Here is a 15,252-nt window from a genome sequence, read left to right as displayed (position 1 = left end):
CTCCACAAAACCCCTTCTATAATTAATATATATATATATATATGTTGTATGGGTTTAGTTGCCCAATAAATTACACACATGCCCCTTCCACCTTCACAACTATTTTAGAAACATGTTAAGTTTAAATTCTTTTTGTTTGTATGATGAATCAAACCCAGTAAAACAGAAGGTAGTTTAATCTACATACGTATGTATATCTGTATGTGTGTGTTCTTTGTACGCTTTTATGTTTTACACTGGCTTATTTATGGTTGACAGTAATATATATATATATATATATATATATATAGTATTGTTTGTTTGAATCTTCCCATCGATGTGTTAGGACTGCAACTGGTCAGTCTCTAATTGGCATATGTGCATACTGTGCGTATTGCCTCGATATAGCCTTGATTCACAAGCAGGATAAGCAAAGGTGGATAGTGGCTAGCAGTGGAATCCAGTTTGACGCGCGTTTCGTCCTATTTGGGACTCGTCGGCTGGATGTACCTGCATCTCAGAGTTGATGTTCACTCTGGGACTCGAACCCAGTACCCTCGCTTCAAACGCCATCGCGTTATCCACTCAGCCACTGAGTCCTGATAGCCACTTATATATATATATATATACCTATCTCACATACTACATAGTGGGAATAAAAATTAAAAGTTAGTTTATCTGGTATGTTGGGATTATTCGAACAAAATGTCAATCCCAAAAATTTTAATTGAGTTCACGAACTGATCAATGTTAGACTAGCATTGAAAACCTGGAAGTACTGGACGACCGTTTCGTCTTAGCATGGGAATCCTCAGCTGTTCACGTCCATGATCACGTACGCGTGACTCAGACCTAGGACCTTCAAGCTCGCGCTACATCACTGAGTCGGCATCCAATGTTGTTAATGTCTAACTTTAAGCAACCCACCATATTGCGCAACCGTTCTCCATCATCTTCGGTCAAATAACTGCCTCACACCTGACATAGTTGAACTCTACTGATCACGGCTTCTCATTAGAACTCCGAAAATCATCATACCAGGACAAAACGGCCATCCAGTGCTTCCAGGTTTTCAATTGTAGTTTAACATTGGTCGGATCATGAACTCAGCTGAAACTCAACAATATCCAATTCACTGGGCTAACCCCTTGATATTATTTACTGTGGAATTTCATATCTACTTTTTTTATACACACTCGTCTTTGATGTGAAGATGGATTCTTTTGTTTCGCTTTGTTTTTTCATCTTAATTAAAATCTTTATTTTCCTGATATGTACAAGATATGACTACCGATTAAGATATTAGGTAGTTGAAGGTAGTGAGCAGGAAATCCCACTTAACATGCTACTCGTATTCGTTAGGGCTTGTCCTCAAGGTATACCTGAATCAGTAGTCTCTTTAGGACTTGAGTCTGCGTCTCGCAGTCTGATATCTTACCACTGAGCTATTCGGGCTGCAACTAATCTCCAATAGGACTAAGATGCTGACAATTGATTACTTGTTAGTACACGGTTGTAGTGATTGTTGAATTTCATTGAAATCACTGACCGATCAAAGTGAGACCACCATTAGAAACCTGGAAGCACTAGATGGCCTTTCAGTTCTAGTATAGAAATCCACAACCCTCCACTAGTGGTAATCGAACTTAGGACCTTCGGTTTCGTATGCAAACAACTAACTTCTAGAAAATTAAACCGGAGTTCAATGTTATACAAGGTTTTCAATGGTTATCCAAATTTGGTCGGTTAGTAATTTCAATGGGATTGATTTGTCACTGAATAATAAGTAATTTTCATCTTTATTGTTTTGTTGTTTAATGACCGAATTTTATTGATCAGATTGCAATGTGGCAATTGTTCTAAGTGACTGGAAGTTATGAACATTATTGATTAGTTTCTGGAAGTCCAAGAATTGCCTTGTCAGTTTTACATAATTCTTTTTTTAGTTGAGTTTTTTTTAAGCTACTGTTGTCTCATGAGTTCATTGTTCTCCAATGAATCGATATTGGATTTCATGAGATATACTTTCTGGGCTCTAAATTTACCATTCCTCTAGTAAGCGTATTATAAGAAAAGTCGGTATAACACAATTTGGTAATAATCAATTTGTGCCTCGAATAACTTTTATTAAATCTACTGGCTTTCAAAATTGTTATTGACGTGCCAGTTGATTAGTGTTTCTTGGACTCCAGTGCTCTAATATAATATCAAATGTTGAATTGTTTTAAAAGCGAATTTTGTTCCATTGTTTAAAACATCTCGAACGGTGTTAGAATTTTGAGATTCGTTGTTACTTTGTGTTTTTCAACACAGCGAGAGAATTCTTCTTGAGTTACTTAGAAAGGAAACTAGACTAGTAGTTTATTATTGTTAGGGATGATCTCTTTTAATCTCCTCTTTCGTTTGTAAGAAACCAGAATCTCCTGAAGTGTTAATAGTCTGAAGGGAGCAACTTACTATCATCGCACACAGAGAACAGTCATCAGCACGACTTCTCCCTCGGACACCAAGTTTTACATCTCTTAAATCAATCTATTTTGAATGGTTAAACCTAGATAAGCATTTCTAGCCAATACTTCTCAATTGAACCATCACGATATACAGCTACGGTCAGATGATTTCCTTTTATTGTTTTCGTATTTATCTTTTAAATAAGTACGATTATCTCGAAAAGTCTCTAACTGATTGGGTGATTGTTTCCTCTTTTTTTTTATTTCTTTCTTTCGTTTCGTACCGTTCTTCATGAAGAAGGAATACAATCATCCAATTTTTTTCTCTTCTAGTTTTCAATTTTGATCATGTGGTGATGTATTGTTGATGTTTGTTGTTTTTTGTTTACTTTACTCTATATCAATCAATTTTGTTTACTTTCATTTCCTAAAAAAAAAACAATTATTTATTCGTTGTAGGTAATAGTCAGTTTTTTCTGTGTATCTATTATAAGTGTAACAGTTTGTGAATGGACTCATAACGTAAAAACGTTATGTGCATGTGTAGTTGCGTATAATTATATTATTCAGTAGGGGTAGAATGGTTTAAAAATTGTTCTTAATTATAAATAATCCAGTTCCTTGTTAATAAAGTAAATAAGTGATCTACCTATTCTATAAAGATTTTTTGATGTAATTAAATTAGTTTTTGGTAAACGATAGTTTTTTAATGTAAGTTTTGGAGAGTGATAATGACTTAGTGTTTAAACTACCTGATATTTCAACCAAGTAGGTCACAGGTTCAAATCCTACTTCATCTGCCAATACTGGTTATGGAACTGATCGTTTCATCCTATTTGTTATTCGTCTATTGGATGCACCTTCTTTCCAGTGTTTTGATGTTCACATTGAGACTTCAACCCAATACCTTTTGGTTCAAACACCAACTTAGTAGCCAGTGAGCAACTTAGTCCAGTTACTTTCTAACTTATTTAACGGGTATATAGAAGCGAACATTTCAATGATGGCGAATTAAAAACTCTTGTTAATGTAAATATTAAATTTCCACAACTTCCATGTGTTTTCATAATGAAATAATTGGTTTTACCTAATGGTTTTTGTAGACTGTTACTAACGTAAACTGCGACGGTAAAATATGTAGTAACACTGTAACAACACTGTAAAAATCTCTGTCATATCTGATGGACATGACCTTGGGTATGATTCGTCAGATTTTCAGTTTGTTTCCAAGTTAGTGGTATAAAAAGAATCTCTATTGGGGAGGGGGACGTCAAAAATATATTATACTGTTTAACTGTTAAACTACGTTTGCAGGTATGTATAAGATGTGAGAGATATATGATAAGTCACACTTAACATTCATGTTTTACTTCATTTATTACATAAGCTTCACGTTGTTATCTACTAGGTCATCGATAAGGGTTTTTCCACAGTTTATTTCTATCAACATGTTTAGGCATTTATATCTGGAGTTTTCAATCTCGTGTCATATTTCGGTAACTTCTATTATTTACTTCACAGCCTTCGGGATAAATGAACTTACATGTTTTCAGTGACTGTATTATTTCATCACTTTATGTTGTTAGTTGCCTCATAGCTGTCTGATTTGGTTATGAAGCTTTCGTTGTTCATATTGACGGCATTATTATTGTTTCAGTCGGAAGTGAACTATTTTGAATTATTCCAACAATCGGCAAATTGATTCGTTTTGATAACATTCTATGTTATTGTTTGCCTTCAAAGATTCTGTTAAGTTGACCTCTGACCTTTACCCCATGGGTTGATAAATCGAATCTGTGTTAGTATTTTGTTGATTGCAAACTGTCTAAAATTTTATTCTTCTGTACATTCCCTGGGATTAGTCATTCACTCATATTAGAATATGAAATGTTAACATCTAGTAGAAACTAAAGAGTGAATTCATGGGGGCTACTGCAGCTGGTTTCGAGCCGTTTCACCTGAGGTATCTAATCACTGATCACAGTTATCATGCGCACCCTGACAAAACAGTCAGGAATTCTTAAACCCTCATTTATTTACGCTTACGACATTCCTCTTGTCGACTTCATGTATGTAGTTGTCTTTTTGCGTTGATTGAAGTGATGACATTGTCATTTAATTGGTAGTCTTTATTTATGTATGTAGGAGGGACGCTCACTTATAAGTAGGGACTGATCATATTGTCCAGAACGTGACACATCACATGTTCAGTCCCGACCCAAGCCTTCTGTATTATTCCATCATCTCATTTTCATCTGTATTCTGTTTCATTATTATGTTGACTACGTTTCTGTCTTTCTCAATTTTTCCACTTATAATATTACTGTTTCATCTGTGATTCCGAAATATAATTTAAACAAATATTTGCCTTACTAGTGACTTCCTAAGTTCAATAACTTAATACAAACCTAACCTATTTATTAATTACAGGTTTTACGTAATCTGCTGTGAACCACATTGTTTACTTCAGGGCTAGTGATATTATCCACTTACCGAAATCCTAGTAGATGGAATAAATTTTGATCTTGAAACCTACTGGTTGGAGACTGAGACCAGTAAACTACCGCTCAACGATATGGGAATATATTTTCTATCGTAATTTTTCGTCTTTGTTAGCTCACTAAGGTCACCTGTTATTATGTTATAGTTTAGACTATGTGTTTACCTTTTCAGAATATGGATAATAACAGTGTTAACAACGTATAATCTCTATTATCTAAGTTGACGTCAGTTTGAGCAGATGAATATGGTCTGGAATGTAGTCTGCAAATTTACCCTGGATGCTAAACGAAAGAAGTTGAAGGGATAGTGAACGAGAAAGCGAACATGATCAGTAGCAGGAATGAAAGCAAAGTATAAAATGAAGATAGGGAAAAACAGTCTCGCTAGTATCCATTACTGTGTTTCTAACGAGCGTGGGTGAGAATGAATAGTACTTTCTCGAGTCCTTAATCCATATCCACATAGATTCCTCTTAAAATAAACTAGGTCTGATAATATTGCTTCAATTTTGGTAGATTACATTTCATATTCGTTTCTATGCATCTGGTGGAGCGGTGTATTAGTGTCTAAGACATTTTATTTTCAATCTCTAATTCTAATCTTGCCTCACCTATTTCGGATTGAAAAAGTGGCTAGTATCACTAGCTCCTACACTTAGAGTATGACTTAAAGCTAGGCAAAATAATCTATAGCTGGTAATTAAGTTCTATGCAATAATTTAGTATGCAGTAATGTAACATATTGATTCAATTATTTCATTTCATATGTTTTTACTTCTATAGGGAAGCTCAGCATCCAGTTGTACTGTTGGGGGTACTAATGGAGGTGGGGATTCCAATTCGCATAATGAGATTTACGCATTTTCCACAATGCAATCTATAGATTCAAATCATAATACTGTTCTTCATTCTGGTGATAATATGCACTTAAATTTTGTTCAACATGATCTAATTTTAAAACAGCAAACTCTAGCAGAATTGGAACGTGTTAGTTTACGAAGAGCAGTTGTTGAAGAACGTAGACGATTTGCTGAATTGCTTACTTGTTTAAAACCAGTTTTGGTGAGTTACGTCATTTTTTATTGAAATGTTACGGAACTTATCTTTTTCTTATGTGAAGTCATTTGACTATGTGATTGTTGTAAGCAATGTAGTAATTCTTTCTAAAACAGATGTACTTAATGGAAAAGTATTAGAAATATAATGTAACTTAGCTGTACTAAATAAATATTTTTTGTTAAACCCTCAGGGGTACGTTTTGTACGACGGCTAGGATACTATATTATCTAGCGGTTTAGAATGTAGCAGTTGTAACGGATTCGAAGCTGTTAGGTAATTGTTAAAAATTAGATGTTTTGACCATTCACCTACTAAAGGATATATAGAGTGGTAGCTTATTGGTTAAATCATTCAACTTTCACCCACTAGTATCAGGTTCGAACCCCGCTCTATCTACTTCAGTTTGCGTAACTGGGTAGTATTCGTTAACGGTCACGATTAGAGTATGGCCCATACTCAAGCACCTGGTGAATCAGCTTGCCACTGCTTATTCGTTTATCATGTCTGCCTCATTTTAATGCCTTGGATATCAATCGTTTCGTCGTTATCTTAAGGAACCTTCCTCAGTATGTAGGATTTTATTAGGGAATAACTTTAAAAGTTGTTTTCTTCTATTAGTGTTCTGCTATTAAAACAGTCAATTTTCTCATAATTTTGCGGTCCAAAAATACTTTTAATTTCAATTCGTTAACTCCGCTCATTTATTTAAGGATATTCCAAAATTTGCTGTTGATTTGAGTCGTATTGGTACATACAGACTGTCTAGTTGGAGATCCCTTAATTATCATAACCAGTATTTGGGAACGTTAGATGGCATAACTCAGAATCGGTTACAGTGACACTGATGGAAAGACTCTTTCTTCTCTTAAATCATGAGTGTTTAAATTATCGTATAATTTTCGTGCACAAATGCATTCTTATTTCGCAAATCATTTTACTCAGTCATCATCTATGTAGAACTCTGGCACAGATATGTATTGACTCATGTTGCCATGTCAAATTTTCTAGAACTAATCTTTTGTATTATCACTGATATTATTACTATTTTTACTACTATGGCACCTGTCCTAATAATTCCAATTTATTGAACTGACACAATGTAGCAACTTGAACCTATGCACATTTGTACCAGATTCTACGTTGCTATTAACCAAGATAGTCTTCATTTCAAATAAATGTTATATTTATTATATGATCTCCTTCTTTCTTCTTGGATCATACGGTCTATACCTAGTCCTTTCCATTAACTCTTATATTATTGCTACTTTTAATACTCTTGCATTTGTCCAAATAATTCCGATTGCTGTAAATACGTATAAGATTCTCTATTACGTATGATTAACTTATTTAATTCGTTTGATTAATTTGATTATAATTTTGTAACTAAATATTAAAAAAAACTGTTCATTTTGTGATTGAATTGGGTAATATACATAAGGGGTTTTTTGTGAAGATTTTTAGTAATTTTTTATATATAGTTGAAATCATAAGAAGTCCCATAATAGGACGAACCGGCCGTCAAGTGTTTCCAGGTTTTCCATAGTGGTCTGGCTTCAATTGACTCATGATTTCAACTATATATAATATACATAAATGTAGTACTCAAAGAGCTTATCAATTTGTAATCGGTGAAATATATATCGACTCGTTTTTCTTTCTTTTGATGTTTATTAGAATTTAGTAAAAGATCCTATTTTCATAGACAGTTAATTAACTTCTTTTTCTTATAAAAACTGATATGTAAGAAAGATAAAAGAAAAAAAAGTTCATTTTATCACTGAATTTTGAAATTTCAACATTTCACATTAAAAACAATCTCTATCTGAATTCACTTAGTATTGCTTGTTTGAATCTTCCCATTGTTGTTTAGAACGGAAACTGGTCAGTCTATTATTAGCCATATGTATGCGTATTGCCTCGATATAGCCTCAATTCACAAGCATTATAAACAAAGATGGATAGTGGCTAGCAGTGGAATCCAGTTTGACGCGCGTTTCGTCCTGACCAGTTGCAGTCCTAAACAACACTGGGAAGATTCAAACAAACAATACTTAGTGAATTTAAACTTCACCCCATTGCACAAGCAATTGGCTATCAGGACTCAATAGCTGGGTAGATAACGCGATCTCGTTTGAAGCGAAAGGTACTGGGTTCGAGTCCCAGAGTGAACATCAACTCTGAGATGCAGGTACATCCAGCTGACGAGTCCCAAATAGGACGAAACGCGCGTCAAACTGGGTTCCACTGCTAGCCACTATCTATCTTTGCTTATAATCTCTATCTGGTTTCAATTGTTTTTAATTGGGTTTTTAACCATGATTCATGTATTGAATAAGTTTTCTTTTTATTGTTAAACTATGTAGGGAAAAATAGAAAACATTTAAACCTAGATTTATATTTTATTATTTATTAATGTATATGTATGCATGCGTACATATTTTCATCATGTGCATATATATACAAAGCTGGTTGGAATACAAACAAATTGAAGTAATATATTGGTTTTTTCTATGAAAGAAAAACAGACATTTCTCTTTTTTTATTTCTTCTTTCCTTTTTTTTGCATAAATACGTGGTATGTGTGCGAAAGAGAGTGAGAGAGGCAGAGAGTGTGGGTGAAACGTATGCTTGTCGTTTTCAGACAGTATGTATGTATCCATGTATTTATAGCGAAATTGTATTTTTAACTCTTACGGTTTTTATTGTACAAAATCTGTAATTCTTATTCGTAAATATGCATAATGTATCTATCTGTCTGTAAAAAAATCTTTCGTCGATTCCTTTTCGTCTAGATTCTTAACTAACTAGTTTGGTCTTGAATGAACGGTTTTTCATTGCTAGTGAAAAAGACCCCAGGAATATTTATGAAATTAAATTTGATGTGTTTCTGTGGGTTTGTTTATTCTATTTGCCGTACTGGACTGCAATTGATCAGTCTTTTTCGTGATTGGATTGTCTCCATATTCTAATCTAATCAGACGTTTTCTTTTAAGGTGCATTGGCTGGCAATGGAATCCAGGGCATGTATTTCGTCCTGTTTGAGACTCGTCACGTGGATGTACATGCATCCAAGTGTTGATTTTAAAAGCACAAACCTAGTACCTTTCACTTTAAGCCTCAAGGGATCAATCAGTGAGTTGCTAAGTCCAGATAGTTATATCGTGGAGGTCCGTTCAAGATGCATATATATCAACAAGATTTGATCAAAATTCAATCCTGAATGTCAACAACGGGATTATTCAACCCCCTATTGATAATAATATATACATCGTGCTCTTTGAATAACGTCTTTGTTTTTGAGGCAAACGGTCACAATGTGCACACTAACACTGGGATTCAGTTACATCTAGCTTACGTATCCTAAACAGGACAAAATGCAATTCTTGAATTCCAGTCCTAGTCATTCTCCAATTTACTACTAAGTTTCACGTGCATTTAAAGTTAATGGTTACTGTGTTTTGATATTGATTATTGGATATGGTACATCTATGTATGTTGGCTCTTTCAAGAAGGCTTACTTAGGTTTGTAGAATTTGGTAACCTTAGTGTGAAAAATTGTACTTTGCCTTAGACTATAAGATATATCTTCTGCACAAAATTAAACGTCTTCTATTTAGTTTCTAACAAATCTTGAAACTGACTTTCTCATCACTTTCTAGAAGCGAGTAATCTCTTGTATTTGGACTCTGGACAGAAAACGGAAAGGTTTTTAAAAAAAGATTTACTTCCAGGGCTAGTTTAGATACCAAAAACAGGTTAGTTTGTAGGTTTGTGTATGACTTTGACATCCTGAAGGCTGGGAATATGGTGAAATTGGTAAAATTCTCGGACATTATCCATTCAAGACATGACACACGTTTCCGTCTCCTATAATTCTATAAAGTTTCTATTGACACTGATTGAACGAAGTACTTTAGTTATTCTAGTAATTATTACTACTGAATTGTTTCAAATTCTTTGTCATTCATTTTGTTAATTTTATCTTGTCGTGCTGATATTTGGTATGGTAACGCACATGTGTGCCAAACTCGACGTTGATTGTTACTGATTATTTCAACTAATTCTGTCATCGTACCTGTATATTAACACTATCATTCAGTTAGTTTATGCACTTATATTGAATGATCATTGAGTAGTGGCAAATATCGTGTTTGTCTTGTCCTTGATGCTGACTGAATTTTGTCGATCTAGTTATTTGCCAACTAGTCTGAGCAATTCGATATTGCGTGCACTATATTTCGGTGTTGTAATGTCGATTAATCCGACTTCGAATCCTTCAGAAAGCATCAATTTCCTTGAGATTACTTTGGTGACAAACGCCAACTTGTATATAATATATGTTTAGAGTATCTTAGCAACTACTTTCAATCACCTAACACTAGTTCATACATTTCCATAGAATTGATCCGCGATTATACAAATTACCTAACCTTTCCTAATTTTTCCTCTTCTCGTCCTAAAATTAAGTTTTGTTTAATTATTAAAATAAAGCTAATCAAGGTGTGTTATATTTAAAAGTTTACTGTCCAGACATTTATCAATAACACAAATCAGTATTCCTTGTAATATAACAAAATGTTGTTTATATTAGAAAAGTTTGCACCATATTATAAATACTTGAAATGTTTATCCAAAAGTCAGATCCAATTAATCTCATTTAGACCATACGTATATATATATATATATATATATATATATATATATATATCGTGTTGCACGTTTATTGTTATCATATACATATATATAACTGATATGTTTTATCATTTTGATGACTGTATTTCAATTCTCCTCGTTACCTTTCATGGATTAAACTGACAGACAATAAGAAAAGTTATTCAGTAATGTGTTTCACCAACTGTTTCTCTTTTAGTGTATCGTTTTATCTTCAATTAACTTTGTGTGTGCATTTGTGTATGTATGTATGTTTGTTTGTTTGTTTTATCAACTTTTATTGTACAAGTAACCAAGAGGGTATTTCGCACCTATTTAAATTTCTCAATGAATTAAGAAATCCATAGCTTTTATGCATGCCTAAAGTTAATCAATCAATCAATCGGTCGGTCAATTATGCACAATGTAGAATCTGACACATTCAACCATCGGTTCACTTCACGTTAGCCTAGATAAATTGTTTGACTTTGTATGGAATTATTTTCTTATGACAAAATGTTCGGTAAGATTGAGCAAAACATAAAACTGGACAGTACTCCAAAGAAATAAGAGATTGAAAAGTAATCACATAAAGCAAAAGTAGTACATAGTGTTATATATATATCGAATACTGAAGTAATCAAGGTCAGTTTAATTCAGTTAGTGATGATTCGACTATCTATAAGTAGTATACTATAGAAAAACAGTGGAATCAATGTTCTCTTCTGTTCTATGAACAGTGTTTGATGACGTCTCAAAGTACTAGGTTGCGTATATGATGAGTAAGAATGGAACCGAACAGCTACACTTGGGGGACCTTTGAAATCTTGGGTGATGACAAACTCCACTCTCGTTCGAAATTCCGACCTTGTACCTAGCAACCTATTAAAATGAAGGAGTTATTATTTACACTATTGTAGTCCATAATGGAAGGCGTGTTTCGTTCTCTGTTGTTTTTGTTTACTAACATGAAAAATGTGAAGTTTTTTAAGACGAAAATATCACTCCATTATGCTACGGATGTGTTAAGTGTAGCGCACTCAGTTATGATGGAAGCAAATTTACAACATAACAAAAGTCATACTTCCAATAGAAATTATTCTAAAATATCTACAATTGAGTGACTAAGTAAACGTAAACATAACCGTGATTGCTAATTAAGATTCACTTTAATGATTCGGTAACGTAGATTTTATCCCCAGCCGAAATCTTACTTCCAATCACAGTCTCTATATTTTCAAACTAATCATAGTATAAGTGACTAGTGCGTGTCTTAATAATCCTTAGAATGAGATTAGCTTAATACAGATAAAATTCGTACGTACTGGACGTTTATGGGGAAGGGGTTCCAGAAATATCCGTCGTCAAAGTGTCTAAAGGCTCAGAAAACTCTTGTAAAGGTTTTGCTCTATCAGCGTTGTGAACAGGAGTTTCTCAGAAACCTTTAGAAAGATAGAGGGTTGTGTCACCTTCAGTTGCTTCTCGATTAATTAATTTTAGCGAATGTAATGTAGTAACTTAGGCCGATGAAAATATGTGTGTTCCAGATTCGATATCGTTAATGACTAACTGACTGAGTACTAATCTCTAAATCTTCCAGGTACATTTAGGATATAATTATATGCTTCCTCCACTATTTCTTCACAAATTTAACTATTTTAATCAAACTAAGTTGACTACTTTTGTGATACATTGAATTTTTACAAAAATGTAGATTTGTAACACCTTGATGTATGAAGATCTCATAAAGGTTTACTTTTAGCCTACTTGGTCTAATGAATTCTTCCATGATATAACTCATTAAGAAAAAATTCTAGTTTAGTCGACCAGTATGTGCTAATCAGTTATTTGAAGATTATTGTCTTAATTGAGACAGCTTAAATAATTAAAATGGTTGACTAACCTAATCATCCTTAGACATTTGACAATCAGATTAGTTTAACACATTTTAACCAATCATTAATAATTTGTGATCTAAGTAACTAAATTTAATCATGAAATAAAAATGGAGAAAAAAGCTTCTGAATTAAACTCACTAGATTGTGATTACGTATGATTGAGAAGCCCAAAAATCTAAGGGGAAGAATCAAATGTTTGGTTTTTGTAACTAAAACAGTTAGAAGTTAACCGATGACTCTTTAAATTTAAAAATCAAGCTTTTATCTTCTTGTCGATATAACGTTTGTGATTACATCTATTTTAGTTGCTAAAATTATAATAAATGATGCTAACCTCAAAGTTCTTTTCTCTCGTCAGTTCACAAAGCAACAATAGATAATTAAGAACTTACATCGACTGAAATGGTTGAGCCACGTATTACGCATGCCCAACCACTGATTACTACGGGGCGTAATGCTGACTAGTGTTGAAGATGGTTGGAAGAAAGTTAGGGGTGGTCAAACCAAAACGCGGCATCAGCCCATAAAGTCACCAACTTCTGGTCTGAGCCATGTTGGTAGATACAGTCTACTTGGTTGGGGTCTGCGCGACTATTGTAACATTTTTTTCGAAACTCTGGATAGCATGGCTCAGTTTAGAATATAAATCTAAGTTTACTGTATTTGGAGCTTTACATTATAGACTAATTTTGACTAAACGACCATTACAATCTAAGAAGCGGTTTTTATCCTCTTGTCGAACTTCTCAACATTATTCATCGACGACATCATACTTGATTTGACTCTGAACCTTTAATGCTCACTATTGACACAACCTCCAAACCATTGAGTCGAGATCCAGTAGCTTACATATCTAATGTTCGGATATAATACACACTTTTGTCCAGTTATGCTGGTGAGAAGACTCTGAAATAACTTGACAGCTGTAATATGCAAAACCGACCATTAATAAACATAAGTCATAGGCATATATACTGTTAACCTGTCGACCTAGATATGAGTATTTAGGCTGAAACCTTAGGTTGAGTGCGTAATCGAAGTTCTCCAGCAGTATGTTTATTTGTAATTCCTCACCTGTTCAGCATTGAAATAGCTTGCAAATACGGACGTGTGATATGTGTATACACTTGGTTAACTTATCAATTTTACCATTTTATCTAATAAAATTTTAATCTATTTTCCTACTCAAGGACTCAAAGTTAGCCATATTTGGAGACGTCAGTTTGTTTGAAGAATCTATTCAAGCTATCACACACAGTTTATACGATCCAAATCAAATACCTAGTGATATAGAAGAAGCAATTGATTATGCAGTTGGTCTTGTTACTTCTAATGTTTTATGCGATCGTAAATATTCCACATCGTTTGGTAGTGGTAATCGATCCGATTCACGGTGTACAATACGATCAACGAAATATTCAACTAATTCTACCACTATGGGAAATGGATTGGAATATTCTAACAGTACTGGTTTATCTTGTCATGCATCAGAGTTAAGTTTACAATCTTCAATATCTGTATCGACAAATGGATCCTGGAATAATAATAATAACAACTGTGTTAGCGGTGGCAGTGGTAGTAACTATTCACAGTCTACAATTCATGGATCTGAACAGCATTGTGATGTTTTAAACGCAGCACAAAATTCTGTAAGCAGTGTTTTATCTAAAAAACTAATCAATTATATTAAATTTGCGTATTTTTTAACTTAATACTCTGTTGTATTTGTTAATAAAGCTTTGGTGCAAAAACTAAAGCCAATAACTTCCGAAACTATTGTTTATACTCTGTGAACTTCAATCGTATATAACATATGATTACTACAGGTTTCTCATTCTTTGTGAGTGTGTAATAGGCTCAGTTTTAACCATGAAAATTCACGTTGTCATTATGAGTAATGCATATACGTCTGGTGAAAACTGTCTTCTGGTTTGTATTTCTTACGCAGTCAGTAATATCACTTCAACTGTCTTTCAACTTCATCTGTAATAAATTATTATATCCTCCTACTGGTTAGCATTGCATGACCGTGATAATTCACTCGATTCTTTCCCAAATCAGAACAAAAATCGAGACCAAACATTATACATATTCGAATAATACAAACAACAAAGATATGTTAGTAAAGACACGAGTTAACATTTAATTTGTGTAAGAATATTTTAACATCTCGATCCGTTTGCTAACACTCAATAGTTGAAAATGGGCTAATCAATGTATCCCTATTTTAGCCTGATCAGAGTATGGACAAGTCAGAACTAGTTAATCTCGCTTTTGTTTGATTCATCTTTCAATTTTTTCTTTCAAAGCCATTACTATTTGGGTTGATAGAGATGTCTACGTTTCTTGGCTATCATTTTGTTTGATAAACATGAGTATACGCGATAAGGGTGGAATGTGCTACTCCAAGGCTGAGATTCGGTCAGCCCATGGTGATCTCTAGTTCCCAGTTGGTCTTCTTCATGGCCTCCCCAAAGTCAAAAACACTAAGCTCGTCGATTTTGGAGATCTAGTTTACCTGATATGTGTGGTTAAAGTAGTTTTTGAGTTAGCTGGTAACGCCGCTCCTGACAACAAGTAAGACCCGAATCATTTCTCACCACTGGGGATTCGTAACGATGATGAACTGAACTAGCTCCTTAGTGTTGTTACGAGCATCCAAGCCATATTACTGCCTAAAAAAACTCTTGGGGCTTTAAATTTTTTGCCCATGTG

The 15,252-nt window shown here is 33.9% G+C and overlaps 1 protein-coding gene across 1 annotated transcript in view; it reads left to right on the top strand.

Annotated features, from left to right (window-relative positions):
* The window catches only part of Smp_143420 (actin bundling/missing in metastasis-related), a gene marked incomplete at both ends in the record, with an annotated part of 59,945 nt that overhangs the window by 21,947 nt on the left and 22,746 nt on the right, over nt 1-15,252 (top strand). Inside the window, 2 exons of the mRNA XM_018794987.1 lie at nt 5,714-5,992; nt 13,728-14,186. Of these exons, the coding sequence (XP_018647014.1) occupies nt 5,714-5,992; nt 13,728-14,186 (738 nt within the window). The remainder of the gene's footprint in view (nt 1-5,713; nt 5,993-13,727; nt 14,187-15,252) is intronic.

Source organism: Schistosoma mansoni (genome assembly GCF_000237925.1).
Source record: "Schistosoma mansoni, WGS project CABG00000000 data, supercontig 0182, strain Puerto Rico, whole genome shotgun sequence".
Lineage (NCBI taxonomy): Eukaryota > Metazoa > Platyhelminthes > Trematoda > Strigeidida > Schistosomatidae > Schistosoma > Schistosoma mansoni.
Note: the sequence above shows the minus strand (reverse complement) of the source record. Positions and strands in the feature narration are given on the sequence as shown.